The 13,689-nt window shown below is 32.4% G+C and overlaps 2 protein-coding genes across 2 annotated transcripts; both read right to left on the minus strand.

Moving 5' to 3' along the window:
* Window positions 1-3,670: 3,670 nt before the first annotated feature.
* Window positions 3,671-5,368, minus strand: LOC136033460 (leukocyte elastase inhibitor-like). Its single transcript, XM_065714210.1, has one exon. It carries the CDS (start codon window positions 5,366-5,368, stop codon window positions 4,097-4,099), a length of 1,272 nt encoding a protein of 423 aa, XP_065570282.1. The 3' UTR covers window positions 3,671-4,096.
* A 1,125-nt stretch (window positions 5,369-6,493) lies between these two features.
* On the minus strand, window positions 6,494-12,293 carry LOC136033461 (leukocyte elastase inhibitor-like). Its single transcript, XM_065714211.1, has one exon. The coding sequence runs from the start codon at window positions 12,291-12,293 to the stop codon at window positions 11,022-11,024; it is 1,272 nt and encodes a 423-aa protein (XP_065570283.1). The 3' UTR covers window positions 6,494-11,021.
* Window positions 12,294-13,689: the final 1,396 nt, after the last annotated feature.

Raw genomic sequence — 13,689 nt, forward strand, 5'->3', positions numbered from 1 at the left:
AGACGTTATTTTAGAAATATAATTTTTTACATGCGACAATAGATCACTCGTTCACGAGTGATACTTCGTTAACTTCGTTCACGATCCAATTCTACACATGTAGAAACAGCAGCAGTACGATTAGATGAAGACATTCCCAAATCTTGATGAGGTTTGTTTGCCATACATAAGCACAAATATTCAATAATAACTAAAGTGTAGTTATAAATTTCTGATGTAAAATCAAAAGTCATATCTGACATCTCTAGCCGTTTTCGATGGAGTATATCCTCGGCCATTTTTGATTTGACGTATCAGTAGGATTCAAATCGATTGTTGTTTTGAACAGATGCACTAAATCATTTTTTTTCGTGGAAAAGATGTTACAATTGGGAAACGATAGTCCTTTCAACGTCGGGAAAAATTTCGCAACTTACATTCAATTCAGAATTGCTATCACTGATGAAGTAAAGTTATAAAATTTATGATTCTCACCTGAGAATGGTAGAAGGGATCCTGTTCTATAATAGATTTGTCCTTTTACTTTGAAAGTAGGCATAAATTGATCTCGATTTTCGATTTGGGCACCAAACGACGTCATTTGGAAAAATAAATTATATTTTCTGATGTCTAATAAAAAACGCTTAGATTCTGACGTACTTCCAGTAAGCGAAATCTTCAATGGCTCTGGCGGTGCAGCCAGTTGAGGAACTTTAACTTTTCCTGAGGCGCAACACATTCCCATTTTTTCACCATTAAAATTTAAGGCCTTGCAATAGGGACAAAGTTTAGACATAGTCCCGATTCGAACACGTCTACTCAAGATATAATCATCGTCTAAGCTCTACCTGAATACCAGGCGATAATTTTCACGTTGCTCTTGTGATTCCTCGGCACGCTTTCTTTTGGCATTATCTCTTTGAGCCTCAAGCCTGTTTTCATGTTGTTCTTGTGATTCCTCTGCACGCTTTTTTTTTAGCATTATCTCTTTGAGCCGCAAGCCTGTTTTCACGTTGCTCTGGTAGTTCCTCGACACGCCTTAGTTTTTACTTTCTCTTTCAGCATCATGTCTGGTTTCGCGTGCTCTTGTAATTCCTCGACACGTCTTCGTTGACGTAAATTGCATATTCCTAATCTGGCCCTTTCTTTTTGAACGGCAAGCCTGGTTTTTCTTTTTGGTGACATTCTATCTTTCGACATTAATTGACACTTGGAAAAATTTTCTTTACGTGCCGAGCATGCTAAAGCTCAACAATTTCTAATAAACCTTAAACTTTTGAGTATCTGTTTTAAGGATTTCGAATTACTTTAATCCCTTGTGAAATATATTGGAATATTTGTGCAATTACCAGTTTTTTATATTTTAAACAATTTAATAAAATTGAAAGAGTCTCAATTTTTTTGAATACTTATTATTCAAAAAAAGTTTTATTGAATACTTGATTAAGATAGAGTGGTAAAGAAAATGAAAAAGAACTGAAACCTCTTTTTTAGTTTTTTTAAATGATTTCCATTGTGCTTAGTTTTTTCTTTTTTCCTTTTTATTTTTTCCTTTTCAGGTTTCTCTTTTTTTTAGTTTTCGTTTTTTAGTTTTTTCAGTTCTTCTGTTATTTATTTTTTATTTTTTTAGTTTCTTCTTATTTTAATTTGTATTCTTTTTTAGTTTTTTCTTCTTTTTTTTTGTTTTTATTTTTTTAGTTTTTCTAGTTTCTATCCTATTTTCTTTTTAATTTTTTTTAGTTTTTTACCTTTTAAAGTTTTTTTTTCCTCTTTTAGTTTTCTTTTTCTTCATTATTTTTTAGTTTTTTCTCCTTTGTTGGTTTTAATTTTTTCAGTTTTTTCTTTTTTAGTTTTTAGTTTTTTCCTTTTGTTTTTGTTTTTTAGTTTCTTATTTTTTTAGTTTTCTTTTTTAGTTTTTTTCTTTTTTGGTTTTTCTTTTTTCTTTTTTAGTTATGTTTTCTTTTTTATTCTTTTTTCTTCCTTATACTTTTTTCTTTTTTTGCTTTTTCAGTTTTTTTGTTTTTTTTTCTTTTTTTTTAGTTTTCCCTTTTTTTTATTTTTATTTTTTTTTGTCTTTCTTTTTTTAGTTTTTTCTATTTTTTAGTGTTTTTTAATATTTTTTTTCTTTTTTAGTCTTTTTTTTAGCATCAAAATTCAAGATTATACGACAAAGTAATGCACAAAAAAGTTGAGGATTTGTTCAGGGAACTAAGTGATTATCTAGAACAAGTGTCAGGAATTCTCGATTGTATAAAGTGCAATATGACTTTTGCCATCAAAAAAGACAAATCATTTGAAGCCTCTAATGTTTTTTTTTCAAATAAAAAGATCCTGATTTAAGGTTGGCCACGATTTTAGAACAATTCCAGCTGGACCTACCCGAAGATGTCAGAAAATAGATGACAGATTGCAAAGGCTGGAAAGAGGATGTCATAAATTCATTAATAACCTGTTATTACTATTTTAAAATGTTAGAAAGTCTGAGGATGTCCCATCTTTGTTGAAAAAGCTTCATATCGATTGTACATTGGAATATAAAAAGTGTCTGAACAAGTTTTGAAATAAAAATGATTCGATTCGTAATATCTTGTTTTACGATCATTTGATAAGGGTAAGCAACTGTCTTGAAGAGACCTAGAACTGAACTTGTTGATGCTATGAAAGGTAGAACAGTATATCTACCTGTTAATGTGCAAGCAAATGCAGATTTTTATTCTAAAAAATCTGTTCAAGGTCAGATTCTATAAGAAGCTTGATGATTTACAGAATGATTTTGCACCTGCAGAAGTTGAAAAAGTTTGAAAATTGTGGGTGGGCTTTTTTATTTTGAATTTGGATGAAGTCTCCAATGCAAAAACAAGAGCGTACAAACCTTTGTGTAAAAATAATCTGCATTGAAGTGCTAAATCTAAAAGTGCTTGTTTTACGATCATTTGATTAGGGTAAGTAACTGGGTTGAAGAGACTTAGAACAGAATTTGTTGATGCTCTTGGAAGTGGAATAGTATATTTTCCCTTTTGATGTGCAAATGCAAATGCAGACATTTATTCTAGAACATTTAGTTCGAAGTAAGATCCAAAAAGAAGCTTGACGACTTTACAGAAGGATGTTTCAACTCTCAAAGATAAATAATTATGAAAATGTTGCGTAGACTTTTTCATATTGTGAATTTGGGTGAAGTCTCCAATTCAAAAAAAAAGAGTGTACAAACCTGTGTGTAAAAATAGTATGCATTGAAGTACTAAATCTCGAATAGCTATATAATAACAATTTTAACGCACATTCAGTTCATTTGGATAATTTAGGCTTAAAGTGCTGATAATATATTCATTTGATGTTATTCTGATGTTATTTATTATTATGTACTGAGACAGTTTGAAATGGACATTAACCAACTCAGACACTAAAATGAAAAGGTGCTGATCAGGAACAGTAAATTTGTATTCATTGAGTTCTGCTTTTAGGGTTTTGGTATGCCCCCATAAATAAAATACTATCTATCATGTTGTCGTAAATCATAAAGATAAAGGGGTGGTTGCAGATGAACTGTTTTGTCTCCTTCCAACAACAGTCGTCACAATCAGTGGCAGTTACTGCAGTTACTGCAGCTGCCTCTGATCCCTCCTCGTTGAGCTCTACAACCGCTTTGTGTTTCACTTTTTGAATATATAGAATATTTTGAATATATATCATGAACAAGTTTTGAAATTGGGGTGATTCAAATTGTAATATACAGTTTTACGATCATTTGATTAGGGTAAGTAACTGCGTTGAAGAGACCTAGGGCAGAACTTGTTGATGCTATTAAAGGTAGAACAGTATATCTACCTAACAGACATTTATTCTACAAAATCTGTTCAAGGTCAGATCCCAAAAGAAGCGTGATAGTTTTACAGAAGGATGTTGCACCTGCAATAGGTAAAAAATTATAAAAATTCTGGGTGGAGTTTCTTATTTTTGATTTGGATGAAGTCTCCAATTCAAAAACAAGAACGTACAAATCTTTTTGTACAAATGATCTGCACTAAAGACAGGTTGAAAAGGACATTATACAACTCAACCACTCAAATATAAAGGTGCTGATCAGGAACGGTAAATTCAGTGAGATTCAGTGAGTTCAGCTTTCAGGGTTTTGGTAAGCCCCCATAAATAAAATAAAATCTATCATGTTGTCGTAAATCATAAACATAAAGGGGCGGTTGCAGATAAACTTTTTACGTTTTGGTTGTCTAGCGCGTAGTATAACTGTAACTGCAGTTACTGCAGCTGCCTCTGATCCCTCCTCGTTGAGCTCTACAACCGCATTGTGTTTCACTTTTTCAATATATAGACCCGGATTTGAAGAGAAATTTGTAAAATCAGCCAATGAAGGGTCTAATGCATGTTTAAGTCCCATATTTTCCAGGTACTCTGTCAGGTATATTGAGGCTTCAATTCTGAATTTTGGTATCCCTACTTCAATTTTAACTTTCTCAATGTTCTTCAGAGCTTTCTTCCAAATTTTACCGTTGAGTTTTGACAAAACGTCGCAAAGAGTATTTTTCACAGATGAAGGAAGAAGAATAAACATGCTGATGTCTTTCCCAACATATGGAACTTCAAGGATGTCTGACATTAGTTCCTCACAAAATCCGTATCTGAATCTTCCTTCTTGGAACATCATATCAACAAAGCTTTGTTTATTGGATGAAACATGAAAAATTTCAGTCTTTGTTTTCTCTGGATTGAACTGATGTTTCCAATCTCCCTTGAAATAGACGGCATTTACCAAAACCATTCGAGTTCGCTCATAAATATCACTTTCGTTCAAGAAATTGTCTATCTTTCCTTTGGTCTGATTTTTCACCCATTCGTTAATCATGCACAATGACCCCAAACTCTTATATTGAAAATTCATTTCTTCAAGTTCCTCTGAGAGGAGTTTAGTTATGTAATTTGATAAAGGCTCAGAAGAATCGAAGAACACCTTATTTGCCAGTCCTAAGTAATAGCTTTTTGAGGTAGGATTAGCTGTATTCAAGAAACGATAGAGCATTGCCTTGTAAGATCGAAAAGCCTCTTTCTTGTCTGTATCTCCTAGTCTAAGGACTTCTCCTAGATTCGTCTCAGTTTCTCCTGCAGACCCAAAATAAGCAAGGAGTAGAGCAGAGTGGATACTAAATGGTGAGATAAATAAATTTGTTGGTTTGATTTTAATTTCACTGTTATCCATATAAACTCTTTTGAAAAGGTCAATGCCGAAATCCACTTCCCCAGCATAAAATTCAGTAGTGGAAGTTACTTCTCTGGAATTGATTATTTGTTTTGATCCAATACATTTGTGTTCAGGGGCTTCTGTTGAAATAGCGGTTTCTATAGGCTCCTTTAAAGCTTTCTTAAAATAAGACATAAGTTTATATGTATGTCATTGCGTATATTCCTTGCTATGATACAAGTCGTGTTTTACATTGTTAAGTTTAATTTGATTTTAACTTTCAGAAGCTGGCGTGCCACACTGTTGAATTGTTAAAATATTTCAAGAAGCTTATGAAATCTTTTTGCGACTGCCATTTTCCTTTTTAGGTTTGTCTGCCAGATTCAACACATCAAGATAACTTCGAAGACCACACTGCCTTTCCATGACGTATGTAAAACATGTACAAAATAGGGATGATACCTTTTTATTGACAGTGAATAGATATAAAATTATTTAACTGGATATATCTATTCACTGTCAATAAAAAGGTATCATCCCTATTTTGAACTGTTTTACTTTTGTTTTTAATACATCAAGAGTTTTAAGGAGAATATTTTGAAGGTGCCATTTAGAAGAAGTTACATATTTCCATATGTGTCTATGTCTGTTTTTTATATAGTTATGTGGAACGTTTGATGGTACAAGTAGTTTGACGAAAATTTCTTCTTGTTCAAGTGAATCTTTATAATTTATGTTTTTATATTTGGTAAGGATTCATAACTCGTAAGCAATCACTTATTCATGTAGCATCGACGGGAGATATCATCAAGCACTCAACACCAAAATCATCCAAATGAACTAAACATATCAGTGCTTTAAATTTTGGCATGGGAAGGGGGGGGGACTATTAGTCCAAGATTTAGCACTACAATGCAGATCATTTATACAAAGATATTAGTACACTCTTGGTTTTGCATTGGAGACTTCATCCAAATTCAAAATATAAAAAGGCCCGCCCAGAATCTTCATAATTTTTTAGCTTTTTCAGGTGCAACATCCTTCTGTAAAATCATCAAGCTTCTTTTTGGGTTTGACCTCGAGCAGATTTTCTAGAATAAATGTCTTCATCTGCTTGCACATCAACAGATAGATATACTATTCTACCTTTCATAGCATCAACAAGTTTTGTTCTAGGTCTCTTTAAGATAGTTACTTACCCTAATCAAATGATCGTAAAAAAATATATTACAAATTGAATCACCCACAATTCAAAACTTGTTAAGACACTTTTTACATTCCATCGATTTTACAATCGATACGGAGCTTATTTAACATCGATAGGATATTCTTCTGATTTTTCAACACTTTTCCCACAATTAATCACAGGTTGTGAATGAATCTATGATATCCTCTTTCCAGCCTTTGCAATCAGTCAGCTGTTTTCTGACATCTTCGAGTAGGTCCAGCTGGATGTGTTCTAAAATCACGGCCAACCTTACATCAGAATTGTTTTTATTTGAAGGAATCTTGGATATTTCAATTGATATTTAGTCTGTATCTAATTGTAGCAGTCATAATGCATTGTGGGGCATTCAACCCTGGTGGTAGTCACCTCATCAATGCCCTCACCAAATATTTTCAGTGTTGTACTTTTACCTTTAGAAATTCTAATATTGATATTACTATAGGTGACGCCTTAACTATTACAGTTGAGTCTTCTTGACACTTCTAAATAATCACTTAGTTCCCTGAACAAACCCTCAACTTTTAGTGTATTTATTTATCGTATAATCTTGTAATTCGATGCTACCTAATACACATTAAAGTTTTTCAAATGGATCAAGCATGTCCAGATACATTTAGATTCAAAAAGGTGATTAAATCAGCATCTTCATTTTTTATCTCCAACCAATTAATATCCTTTGTTTTTTTTGTTTTTTTTTTGGTTGCAGTTTAGAGCTGAGCTGTAAATTCCGATCCTACATCTGTGTAGTACGTATACTGTTGCCGTTTTTTTTTGTGTAAGGATGTTTCATTTTTGCACGGAAAATTGTTGTAACAGACATGGCTTCTTACAAATATCGTTTATGTATATAACAACCATGATACCAATGAAAGTTATAGAACACAATATGTAATCTCGCATTACAAACAGGGAAAAGCCTATGGCTTTTCCTTATTGAAAGCGCCACACACCCCAACAACACGTATACAAGGTGCAAATTTTTAACTGCATAAAACTTGCGGATGTACAGTATTATTCACTGTCCCATTGTCCGTGCATATAAATGAAAGGAAAATAAAAGTAAAGCTACATACATTGATAATTCATTTTAATTTAAATAATGAAAAGGTAGATGTCATAAAAGTAAAGCTACATACATTGATAATTCATTTTAATTTAAATAATGAAAAGGTAGATGTCACTTGCACCGTCCGGCTAGCAAAACATCTTATTATAGTTTAGCTTTATACTTGTGCGCGGAAGTTGGTTGTTCACGGTGAAAATGATATTGACTTATGCAGTTTTCTTCGCTCTATTTTTGAGTACCAGAATCACTCCTGTTGAAGCCGTCGCTGTACCAAAAACTGACTTAATAAAGTTGCGTTTCCATTCCAACTTTTTGGCGCCATCTATCTTGACTACGCTAACGGCATTGGACTTACTGCGAGAAGTCACAGGCGGCGGATCGTCCACCAATGGAAACAATTTGACAGGAAAGAAACGTGAATGCTAAGCAGGGAAAAATTAAAGGAGAAGGTGTACGGGGTGTGCTATTTCGGTACTAGTGACAAGCCGTGATTATTGTCCTTTGCCAGAACAAGTATCTGTACAAATGACGTAAATTGCATATTCCTAATCTGGCCCTTTCTTTTTGAACGGCAAGCCTGGTTTTTCTTTTTGGTGACATTCTATCTTTCGACATTAATTGACACTTGGAAAAATTTTCTTTACGTGCCGAGCATGCTAAAGCTCAACAATTTCTACATTAATTGACAAGCTCAACAATTTCTAATAAACCTTAAACTTTTGAGTATCTGTTTTAAGGATTTCGAATTACTTTAATCCCTTGTGAAATATATTGGAATATTTGTGCAATTACCAGTTTTTTATATTTTAAACAATTTAATAAAATTGAAAGAGTCTCAATTTTTTTGAATACTTATTATTCAAAAAAAGTTTTATTGAATACTTGATTAAGATAGAGTGGTAAAGAAAATGAAAAAGAACTGAAACCTCTTTTTTAGTTTTTTTAAATGATTTCCATTGTGCTTAGTTTTTTCTTTTTTCCTTTTTATTTTTTCCTTTTCAGGTTTCTCTTTTTTTTAGTTTTCGTTTTTTAGTTTTTTCAGTTCTTCTGTTATTTATTTTTTATTTTTTTAGTTTCTTCTTATTTTAATTTGTATTCTTTTTTAGTTTTTTCTTCTTTTTTTTGTTTTTATTTTTTTAGTTTTTCTAGTTTCTAATTTTCTTTTTAATTTTTTTTAGTTTTTTACCTTTTAAAGTTTTTTTTTCCTCTTTTAGTTTTCTTTTTCTTCATTATTTTTTAGTTTTTTCTCCTTTGTTGGTTTTAATTTTTTCAGTTTTTTCTTTTTTAGTTTTTAGTTTTTTCCTTTTGTTTTTGTTTTTTAGTTTCTTATTTTTTTAGTTTTCTTTTTTAGTTTTTTTCTTTTTTGGTTTTTCTTTTTTCTTTTTTAGTTATGTTTTCTTTTTTATTCTTTTTTCTTCCTTATACTTTTTTCTTTTTTTGCTTTTTCAGTTTTTTTGTTTTTTTTTTCTTTTTTTTTAGTTTTCCCTTTTTTTTTTATTTTTTTTTGTCTTTCTTTTTTTAGTTTTTTCTATTTTTTAGTGTTTTTTAATATTTTTTTTCTTTTTTAGTCTTTTTTTTAGCATCAAAATTCAAGATTATACGACAAAGTAATGCACAAAAAAGTTGAGGATTTGTTCAGGGAACTAAGTGATTATCTAGAACAAGTGTCAGGAATTCTCGATTGTATAAAGTGCAATATGACTTTTGCCATCAAAAAAGACAAATCATTTGAAGCCTCTAATGTTTTTTTTTTTCAAATAAAAAAATCCTGATTTAAGGTTGGCCACGATTTTAGAACAATTCCAGCTGGACCTACCCGAAGATGTCAGAAAATAGATGACAGATTGCAAAGGCTGGAAAGAGGATGTCATAAATTCATTAATAACCTGCTATTACTATTTTAAAATGTTAGAAAGTCTGAGGATGTCCCATCTTTGTTGAAAAAGCTTCATATCGATTGTACATTGGAATATAAAAAGTGTCTGAACAAGTTTTGAAATAAAAATGATTCGATTCGTAATATGTTGTTTTACGATCATTTGATAAGGGTAAGCAACTGTCTTGAAGAGACCTAGAACTGAACTTGTTGATGCTATGAAAGGTAGAACAGTATATCTACCTGTTAATGTGCAAGCAAATGCAGATTTTAATTCTAAAAAATCTGTTCAAGGTCAGATTCTATAAGAAGCTTGATGATTTACAGAATGATTTTGCACCTGCAGAAGTTGAAAAAGTTTGAAAATTGTGGGTGGGCTTTTTTATTTTGAATTTGGATGAAGTCTCCAATGCAAAAACAAGAGCGTACAAACCTTTGTGTAAAAATAATCTGCATTGAAGTGCTAAATCTAAAAGTGCTTGTTTTACGATCATTTGATTAGGGTAAGTAACTGGGTTGAAGAGACTTAGAACAGAATTTGTTGATGCTCTTGGAAGTGGAATAGTATATTTTCCCTTTTGATGTGCAAATGCAAATGCAGACATTTATTCTAGAACATTTAGTTCGAAGTAAGATCCAAAAAAAAGCTTGACGACTTTACAGAAGGATGTTTCAACTCTCAAAGATAAATAATTATGAAAATGTTGCGTAGACTTTTTCATATTGTGAATTTGGGTGAAGTCTCCAATTCAAAAAAAAAGAGTGTACAAACCTGTGTGTAAAAATAGTATGCATTGAAGTACTAAATCTCGAATAGCTATATAATAACAATTTTAACGCACATTCAGTTCATTTGGATAATTTAGGCTTAAAGTGCTGATAATATATTCATTTGATGTTATTCTGATGTTATTTATTATTATGTACTGAGACAGTTTGAAATGGACATTAACCAACTCAGACACTAAAATAAAAAGGTGCTGATCAGGAACAGTAAATTTGTATTCATTGAGTTCTGCTTTTAGGGTTTTGGTATGCCCCCATAAATAAAATACTATCTATCATGTTGTCGTAAATCATAAAGATAAAGGGGTGGTTGCAGATGAACTGTTTTGTCTCCTTCCAACAACAGTCGTCACAATCAGTGGCAGTTACTGCAGTTACTGCAGCTGCCTCTGATCCCTCCTCGTTGAGCTCTACAACCGCTTTGTGTTTCACTTTTTGAATATATAGAATATTTTGAATATATATCATGAACAAGTTTTGAAATTGGGGTGATTCAAATTGTAATATACAGTTTTACGATCATTTGATTAGGGTAAGTAACTGCGTTGAAGAGACCTAGGGCAGAACTTGTTGATGCTATTAAAGGTAGAACAGTATATCTACCTAACAGACATTTATTCTACAAAATCTGTTCAAGGTCAGATCTCAATTGAAGCGTGATAGTTTTACAGAAGGATGTTGCACCTGCAATAGGTAAAAAATTATAAAAATTCTGGGTGGAGTTTCTTATTTTTGATTTGGATGAAGTCTCCAATTCAAAAACAAGAACGTACAAATCTTTTTGTACAAATGATCTGCACTAAAGACAGGTTGAAAAGGACATTATACAACTCAACCACTCAAATATAAAGGTGCTGATCAGGAACGGTAAATTCAGTGAGATTCAGTGAGTTCAGCTTTCAGGGTTTTGGTAAGCCCCCATAAATAAAATAAAATCTATCATGTTGTCGTAAATCATAAACATAAAGGGGCGGTTGCAGATAAACTTTTTACGTTTTGGTTGTCTAGCATGTAGTATAACTGTAACTGCAGTTACTGCAGCTGCCTCTGATCCCTCCTCGTTGAGCTCTACAACTGCATTGTGTTTCACTTTTTCAATATATAGACCCGGATTTGAAGAGAGATTTGTAAAATCAGCCAATGAAGGGTCTAATGCACGTTTAAGTCCCATATTTTCCAGGTACTCTGTCAGGTATATTGAGGCTTCAATTCTTAATTTTGGTATCCCTACTTCAATTTTAACTTTCTCAATGTTCTTCAGAGCTTTCTTCCAAATTTTACCGTTGAGTTTTGACAAAACTTCGCAAAGAGTATTTTTCACAGATGAAGGAAGAAGAATAAACCTGCTGATGTCTTTCCCAACATATGGAACTTCAAGGATGTCTGACATTAGTTCCTCACAAAATCCGTGTCTGAATCTTCCTTCTTGGAACATCATATCAACAAAGCTTTGTTTATTGGATGAAACATGAAAAATTTCAGTCTTTGTTTTCTCTGGATTGAACTGATGTTTCCAATCTCCCTTGAAATAGACGGCATTTACCAAAACCATTCGAGTTCGCTCATAAATATCACTTTCGTTCAAGAAATTGTCTATCTTTCCTTTGGTCTGATTTTTCACCCATTCGTTAATCATGCACAATGACTCAAAACTCTTATATTGAAAATCCATTTCTTCAAGTTCCTCTGAGAGGAGTTTAGTTATGTAATTTGATAAAGGCTCAGAAGAATCGAAGAACACCTTATTTGCCAGTCCTAAGTAATAGCTTTTTGAGGTAGGAATAGCTGTATTCAAGAAACGATAGAGCATTGCCTTGTAAGATCGAAAAGCCTCTTTCTTGTCTGTATCTCCTAGTCTAAGGACTTCTCCTAGATTCGTCTCAGTTTCTCCTGCAGACCCAAAATAAGCAAGGAGTAGAGCAGAGTGGATACTAAATGGTGAGATAAATAAATTTGTTGGTTTGATTTTAATTTCACTGTTATCCATATAAACTCTTTTGAAAAGGTCAATGCCGAAATCCACTTCCCCAGCATAAAATTCAGTAGTGGAAGTTACTTCTCTGGAATTGATTATTTGTTTTGATCCAATACATTTGTGTTCAGGGGCTTCTGTTGAAATAGCGGTTTCTATAGGCTCCTTTAAAGCTTTCTTAAAATAAGACATAAGTTTATATGTATGTCATTGCGTATATTCCTTGCTATGATACAAGTTGTGTTTTACATTGTTAAGTTTAATTTGATTTTAACTTTCAGAAGCTGGCGTGCCACACTGTTGAATTGTTAAAATATTTCAAGAAGCTTATGAAATCTTTTTGCGACTGCCATTTTCCTTTTTAGGTTTATCTGCCAGATTCAACACATCAAGATAACTTCGAAGACCACACTGCCTTTCCATGACGTATGTAAAACATGTACAAAATAGGGATGATACCTTTTTATTGACAGTGAATAGATATAAAATTATTTAACTGGATATATCTATTCACTGTCAATAAAAAGGTATCATCCCTATTTTGAACTGTTTTACTTTTGTTTTTAATACATCAAGAGTTTTAAGGAGAATATTTTGAAGGTGCCATTTAGAAGAAGTTACATATTTCCATATGTGTCTATGTTTTTTTTTATATAGTTATGCGGAACGTTTGATGGTACAAGTAGTTTGACGAAAATTTCTTCTTGTTCAAGTGAATCTTTATAATTTATGTTTTTATATTTGGTAAGGATCCATAACTCGTAAGCAATCACTTATTCATGTAGCATCGACGGGAGATATCATCAAGCACTCAACACCAAAATCATCCAAATGAACTAAACATATCAGTGCTTTAAATTTTGGCATGGGAAGGGGGGGGACTATTAGTCCAAGATTTAGCACTACAATGCAGATCATTTATACAAAGAGATTAGTACACTCTTGGTTTTGCATTGGAGACTTCATCCAAATTCAAAATATAAAAAGGCCCGCCCAGAATCTTCATAATTTTTTAGCTTTTTCAGGTGCAACATCCTTCTGTAAAATCATCAAGCTTCTTTTTGGGTTTGACCTCGAGCAGATTTTCTAGAATAAATGTCTTCATCTGCTTGCACATCAACAGATAGATATACTATTCTACCTTTCATAGCATCAACAAGTTTTGTTCTAGGTCTCTTTAAGATAGTTACTTACCCTAATCAAATGATCGTAAAAAAATATATTACAAATTGAATCACCCACAATTCAAAACTTGTTAAGACACTTTTTACATTCCATCGATTTTACAATCGATACGGAGCTTATTTAACATCGATAGGATATTCTTCTGATTTTTCAACACTTTTCCCACAATTAATCACAGGTTGTGAATGAATCTATGATATCCTCTTTCCAGCCTTTGCAATCAGTCAGCTGTTTTCTGACATCTTCGAGTAGGTCCAGCTGGATGTGTTCTAAAATCACGGCCAACCTTACATCAGAATTGTTTTTATTTGAAGGAATCTTGGATATTTCAATTGATATTTCGTCTGTATCTAATTGTAGCAGTCATAATGCATTGTGGGGCATTCATCCCTGATGGTAGTCA

This window comes from Artemia franciscana, chromosome 12 (genome assembly GCF_032884065.1).
Source record: "Artemia franciscana chromosome 12, ASM3288406v1, whole genome shotgun sequence".
NCBI lineage: Eukaryota > Metazoa > Arthropoda > Branchiopoda > Anostraca > Artemiidae > Artemia > Artemia franciscana.